General features: G+C 32.6%; 1 protein-coding gene across 1 annotated transcript; it reads left to right on the forward strand.

Annotated features, from left to right (window-relative positions):
• Positions 1–2,188: 2,188 nt before the first annotated feature.
• On the forward strand, positions 2,189–3,178 carry LOC110931196. The gene has a single exon (XM_022174601.1). The coding sequence runs from the start codon at positions 2,189–2,191 to the stop codon at positions 3,176–3,178; it is 990 nt and encodes a 329-aa protein (XP_022030293.1).
• Positions 3,179–8,098: the final 4,920 nt, after the last annotated feature.

Below are 8,098 nucleotides of genomic sequence, written 5' to 3' on the forward strand. Positions count from 1 at the left end.
CAGTGGTTGATCATCAGGTGGATTCCGCACACCTGTTGGTTGCTTTAGCTGAGTGAGATCTTGGATTATGAGGCCTAACAGTTTGACAACTAAATTTCATTTTCCTCACATTGAGAAAAGGTTTCTTTTTTTTTTGAATTTTTTACTGTTTATTACAAACTTAATGGAGGAGTGTAATCAGTAAAAGTTAAAAAAATGGGAGTGTATTTAGCAACACCCTTTTTTATCGTATATGCTATAAAATAATATTTAATAATAATATTTTCTTTATATTTAATAATAATATATTCTTTATACATATTATTAAAATAGTAAAAAAAGAAAAAGAACCATATAACATGTACGCATACTTATAATTTTGTTAGTAGTATAACTTAAGATACTAAAATTGGTAGCAGATTATATAAATAAAGTATCAAATTATATTTGTAATATTATCTAATACTCATGTTGGTGTAACAAACATGTGTATTCAACTCAAACAATACACGGGTTTTTAAAAAACGTAACAGTTTTTTGTTATTAAGTACTGTACATTACATTTACTTAATTTGTGTAGCGAAATGCACGAGATTCTAACATTGTGTGTATATATATAACTCGTTCAATTTTAATAAAAACATACAAACAATGGTTGTTGTGACTGCTGAAACTTATGAGAAAGTTGATGATGCAGTTTCTTTAGTCAATGAATTAAAGCTTTCGTATTTATAAACTTGGTAAGCATCATACATATTGATCATATACGATACAAAATTTATTTGGGCATTTGAAAAACGTCAAAAATTATCGTTTTATAATTTAAATATTCATTACTAACTATTTGATTATTTTACTCAACCGTATAAAACACGGGGTTATAACCTAGTATACAATACTATACAAGTGTAAAAGATAAATAAATTATAGCAATTCCTATATATTATGGCAAATCTAGTTTAAAACTTGGGGGACAATTAATTAAAAGATAAATAAATTATAACAATTCCTATATTGGTGCTACTACGCAGGCTTATATAATAGAGAGGTTCGATTTTATATTATCAGAAACCCTAGTTTAAAACTTAACTTAAGGGGCAATTAATTAAGAGATAAATACATAAAGAAAGAGGATAAAAGGGAGAAAGATGCGGAGTAGAGATTTATAACTAATCCTATATATAAGTACTACTACTACATACACGAACTTCATCCACAATTCCTGTTTTCTCCAACAACAAATCACAAGAACAACAACGCTACTCTTAGCAATATCGACAGGTATTACTCTCATTCTTCAGCAGTTTGCTCTACGTTTCATCGATTCTTATTATTTTATATCCAGATTTTGATGGTATTCTTCGTTTAAATTGATATATAATCTGTACTGATGCCAAGGCTGCAAGGCATATGTTTATTGGTGATGTTTATGTTGAATTTTGAATGTGCTGTTAGTTATGGATTAGTATCTCTTGACATCTATAATGTTGTTTGATTGATCGATTATTGGTGATGCTTTTGTTTTGTGTTGTGTTGTGTTGAGTTTATCAGATTATTGATGCGGATGTAGATTTAATTGATTCTGATTAGTTACATTTGAGATTTCTAGGAGGCTGATATTTAGCGGCCGTTTTGAAACATATATTAGTTATCTACTAATCTGTATTAGAATCTCTTGATTATGTATAATGGCTCTATATCGATAGTTGCATCTTTTTTTTTTTTTTTTTTTTTTTTTGAACGGCCAACAAAAGAGAGGACATTTTATTAAAGATATGAACAAGAAGGCATCTGGCCAGAAGCTAGAACTCACATACCTACCACCGGGACAACGAAACCGTATACCAAAACAAAGAAAAAATTAATGAGCGAAAACATTGAAACTTCTCCAAGCCTCGATGGACATACTCAACCCGTTGGACCTATTTTTGACCCATAAGTAGCTAAGCACCTTCATCTCTTCCACCACTTTTGACAACGAAGTAATTTTGTTGTTGAAAATTACCTTTGTTAAGACCTTGGAATTAATACTCACAATTTGTGTTCTAAGAATTTGCTTGATCATTTTTGTTTGTGTGTTATGATCTAGTAAATTTTGGCTCTTAAATAAAGGATTTAGTTTCAGTAAATTTTGACTAATCATACAATAATATGATTTATGAACAGGTTTTAACTACTTTAATTTCGGAAAGAAGAAAAATACCATATCATGAAGTATAAGAGAGGAAGTACAGTGGAGGTATTTTGCAACAAATCTTGGCGTTGCGCTCGAATAGTTTCTAGCAAAGGACACAACTACACCGTCAGTTACGATGTGTATCCCGGTTTTACTAGCAAAGATGATGTGGAACACATATCTGTAAAATCTATAAGACCTTGTCCTCCTTTGTTAGAAAGTTCAGAATCTTGGGTTCCTGGTGATGTGGCGGAAGTGTTTCACAATCTTTCATGGAAGATGGCAATCGTTTTGAAGGATATCGGTTTGGACCAGTTCATAGTCAGATTAGTTGGATCATTACAAGAGTTTGAAGTAACTAAATCAGAACTCCGTGTGAGGCAATCGTATCAAAATGGTAAATGGATTGTGACTGGCAAGGTTCCTAGTGATCATAAAGAGGCAAACGGCTCCGAGCTTTTGAAGTATGGTACTCAAGACAACCATCGGTTAATGGCGTCGCGTATTGTTTTCTCTAAAACCCGAAAACGCGCTTCACCCGGCTGTGATTCTCAATATGAAATGAAGAAAAAACGTGCACGGAAGTTAACAATGTGTGGAAAAGAGGGCAGACATGCCTTGGTGCAGGGAACATCACCTGAAAAGGTGGATGATGTTGAATCCTCAAGTGGTAGTTGTAGCATTAATAGCTATAAACCGTATCATGGTTCTGGCTTTTGTGTTGAAGATATTGAAGATCATGAAAGTGATGCGGAGTCTGTTTGTCAGTGTGGATATAATGAAGAAAGTCAAAGTCAAGAAACAGATGAATCAGGTGATAACAAGGCAGTGGCAGATGAAATTCATAGACTGGAGTTGCATGCCTACCGTTACACCATGGTGTCATTACATGCATCAGGACCCTTAAACTGGGAGAAAGAAACAATGGTAACAAACCTTCGTATATCACTCCATATATCAAATGATGAACATTTGATTATGTTAAAAAGCTTACTTTCTGCTTCTAGTAAACAGTCTTATTAGATGATAAAAGGTAAAATCAAGTTTGAAACCTTTCATAATTCATAAACCTGTAAAAAAGCAGTTGTACATTCACTCCTATTGTTATAATGAAACATGTTTATCTTTTTTTTAAACATTAATGTTATATATAACATAATATGACATGACCTATTTATATATAAACGTTCACATCTAATGTATGGTTAACATGTTTAGTACATAACACGACTATACCTGAATTTAGCATTTAAATTGTCTTTTTTGTTTTCACCACTTGACATGTTTGTCTTATTTTCTTTTTGAATGGCAACACTTACGAACTCCTCCTAAATTACACCAACTAAATCATATGTTTGTATCATTTTCTTTTTGAATGGCAAAACTTACAAACTACTCTTAGATTACACCAACTAGATCATAATATACTCCACTATCAAATGAGGTAGCTCCACATTCACGTTCATATCATTTACGTGAATATTTGAGGGCATTGTGTATCGATATGGCACATGTACTTTTTCATGTTTATAGTTGTTAAAGTTTATATCGTGTTAAATCTAAAATATTAGAGACCATATCGAAACCAAAAGGTAACAGGTTTATCATACTGATATTCAAAATACATGTAAAAGTAAAAAGAGTATTTAAAAAACTTGAAAAGAAAAACAAAGTGTTAAAAGGACAAAAATGCACTTCTTCTTAACAGAATACGTCTGCATCAGCACAAGTCGGTGGTGAAAGCGATGAAAATAATGTGGTATGATGATATAAACACATGACATAAGTTTGGTGATCTTGCATGTTATACTTGATGCTTAAAAAGTGGTAAAATGAGTGAAAAATGCATGATTTATGTGATTACATTAGACCTGCACTATTACGGTTATGAACATTATATTATACAGTAAATAACTTGGTTTGTGCTAAAATATGAAGTTTTGTTGATTTGGGGTGATTATAGTAATGTTCGGTACGAAACTATGATTTTAGTGGTAGAGTTCGGCTTTCTAAGCGATTTTATGAAACTAAATTTAAACAGGTTATAAAATGATATTTTTATGACAAATATGGATATTTAAACATATATTAAGTAACCATAGGGTTTGGCTAGTCGTACGCGGTTTTCGACGCATAAGAACGTCGTCAAAACGTTAAAATACGCATATTTCGACCTACATGAAATAAATTGCTTAAGTGTCGTATTGCATGATAAAATGTGCTATTTAAGTACTTATAGATGATATTTTACACACTAAGTGTTAAAATGATAGTAGGATGTAAGAGTATGCATGCGTACAAATACGATCAAACATAATTTTCGTTACAAAAACGTGTTATAAATTAATAAATATAAGGCATGAAATTATACATAGGTTAACTTTGTAAAGTTATTGCATGTATACAAATATTCTAGGAAAATAAAAATATAAGTTAACGACTTACACGTAATTCAGTAAGTACTTGGTAAAGTATTATATGAATAATTGCTCGTGTGATAAATATATATACACACACGGATGTGATAACGGGTTTAATTCAACAAAGGTCATCAATAAAATAAAATAGTTCGAGTTCGCATAATCTTAAAGAAATATGTGTATATATACACAGATACCAACATAACTAAAAATAAAGACATTTACGATTTGTAGATTATTTGGTCAATAAAACGTTCTTACTTGAATTAGGATGAATTAGGATGTGTGGATCACTATAATTGTGGAAATTAATGCTCAATTTTTCTAAACGCTCCCAAAGGTGAGTTTCACTACCCCTATTTTGCCGCTTTTTTAACTGTTTTGGTGGAAAAACATGCTAAAATGATTTAACATGTTTTAAATTGTGGGTTGTACGAATTTGCATGATCTAATGAAAGTAGAGTTATTGGGACCTTTGTACTAAGATCCATAATGGATCAATCAACTATGTAGTGTTTATGTTTCCTGTTGATGCACTTTTGTGTGGATGTGGCTCGGTTTGGTTCAAGACCGAAGTTGACGACTTTCCTCTGTCGTACGACCCGAAAACGGGATACAAATGACGAAGACACGAAGACCCGGAAAACGGGATACAAATGACGAAGACACGAGAAAGACTCGGTTGGATATTGATGACATCATCATAAAGGAAAGCATGCATGCATTAATATCCACATACATTGATCAGGAGGTTCATGTTTACTATCGATTCCCAAGTATATCGATCCAAACTTATAATATGAGAACTATCGATATATATATATATATATATATATATATATATATATATATATATATATATATATATATATATATATATATATAGGGGAGGGTTATGTTGAGAACGCTAAATATTGCGAGAAACGTGAGAACGAATGAAAAAACCAATCAAAACCAATTTTTTTATACAAACCACATTGTAATTAAGATACAACATCAAAACAAGAATTTATAACATCAAATAATTCATTTCTCATTTCAAAATCATTCTTTTTAGATTTTTTACACATGTGTAAATATAGCAGATTTACACATGTGTAAATTTTCTTTATTTATGAATTCACGTAAATTTAAACGTGTAAATTGAATTTCTAACATTGTATTCGAATAATAATGATAAGTGTAGAAAAAAATTTTGAATTTGAATTGTTTTTGACCAAGTTCTCATGGTTTTTTCATTTGTTCTCACGGTTCTCACAATATTTAGCGTTCTCATTTAAACCCTCCCCTATATATATATATATATATATATATATATATATATATATATATATATATACATATATATATATATATATAGAATTGCGCTAAAATAAGAACCATCTCGAGTTGTAAGTACCGTGTGAACTTTTTGATCCGGGGCGAGGTGGACCAATTTTTTTTTCATAAACGTAGATGCGTGTATTATAAACACATTTGTAAAAAGAAATTCAAAAAAAATGTGGTGTGTGTAGTTTTGAGCACCACAAGTTTGTCTTTACGGGTACCGTAAATTTTCCGGTTAGATTTACGGTACCCGTAAACACAAACTTGTGGTGCTCAAAGCTACACACACGACATTTTTTTTTGAATTTTTTTACATATGTGTTTATAATACACGCATCTACGTTTATGAAAAATTTTTGGTCCACCTCGCCCCGTACGGTGTAGTTCTCACGGTTCTTACAACTCGAGGTGGTTCTCATTTTAGCGGTCCCCTATATATATATATATATATATATATATATATATATATATATATATATATATATATATATATATATATATATATATACACATGCATATATCGATCCAATAAACATCAACAAGGTCTATCGATAAAGAACAACATATATCGATCCACCGACTTTCGTCTCTGATCTCCCCCTCAATGTAAGAACCCCTGTTCCGAGAATCCGATCAGTCACCCACTTGGAAGAGGTACCAAGAAGACTAATCTTCTCTACTCTAACCGGAATACGATAAAGGCATGACCTTCAACTACTTGCCAAACGAACAATTTGCTTCATCACGTCAATACTTGATTAAACCTCGAACAAACTTGACAAAACTCAATCATACACTAGCTCTAACTTGCTTCATGTTATAAACACTTCGCCACTGGTAAGATTAACACAAAGTTAATCTTAAAGATAGTAAACATGAACTTGTTTCGATGTAGCACCACGAGCTTTTGATTTACAAAGAAAATAGGAATTTCAAAAAAAAATTTACTCCCCCTTTTTCTTTGTAAACAATACAATAATCCAAGCAAGTCGTATTCTCTTCACCTCCTCACTTGATCCGAACAACATAAGTACCCTAAAACTTTTCGATAATCCGAAACCGACTTCAAGTTTCCAAACTACACATAATTCTAACTCTTAGTTAGTTATCCGGTACCCCAGGTAACCCGGAATAACTAGAAAAACTCGGAACATGCACAACTCGAAACTTCCGAACAATGCAAACTTCTAAATTTAGCTAAAAATCCGGTACCCCAGGTAACCCGGAATTCTTAGCAAATTTGGAACCCGTAAAGCCCAGAAGCTCTTGAAACCTTGGATCAGATCATCATCAGAACAATATGCAAAATACAAAGGAATTCGAAACAAGCAAAGAAATAAAGGAAACTCTGAAGAAACCCAGAACATATGAACATGTCTCCTAAACCCGGAATACCCGGAAAACATGAAAGGATAATAAACGCTTTTCAGGAAACACCCCAAACCCCGGACTCAACACATGAACAAACCCGGAAATATGGAATAAACCCGGAAAAGCTTTGACTCAAAACATATAACTAATGAAACCCAGAACTGTTACCCCGAAACACAAACCTTCAAAAACTCGGAATAAATTTAACCCTCACATAGATATAAACCCGGACATTGGTTAAAAGAAAAACACACAAATAAACCCGAACATCGGTTAAAAGAAAAGCAAACAAACCCAGAAACAGTTAAAACTCGGAACGGAAGGTTGTGACAAGGAAACCCGGAACGTAACAGGGAAACCCGAAAACACCTCTTAAACTACGGACACTTGTTCAGAGGTAAAACCCAGATAAAGAGACTTTTAAACTGAAAAACCCGGTCACTATTTTAAAAGGTAAAACCCGGACCAACTTTTAAACAATAAAACCCGGAAAAGATGTAATCCTAAAACTCAGACCATTTAAGAGAAAAACTTAAACTCGGAATGATTGAAATGATTAGAAAGTAAAACCCGGAATATAAAGAACAAGAAACTTGGGCCAAGAAACCAAAAACTCGGAACTAGACTAAAACTCGGACGGGTCTAGTGTAAAACTCGGAGTACCTCAAACTCGGATAAGTAAACTCAGAACACATCTTCCGGATTATTTCCCATGCGTGACTCCACACATGTTCATCAATAGACCCGGAAGTTACAAACTCGGAGTACGACAAGGTCGGACAACAAATTAGAGCCTTTTAACACTAACAGGTTCAAAAATTCGGAA

Source organism: Helianthus annuus, chromosome 3, assembly GCF_002127325.2.
Source record: "Helianthus annuus cultivar XRQ/B chromosome 3, HanXRQr2.0-SUNRISE, whole genome shotgun sequence".
Taxonomy (NCBI): domain Eukaryota; kingdom Viridiplantae; phylum Streptophyta; class Magnoliopsida; order Asterales; family Asteraceae; genus Helianthus; species Helianthus annuus.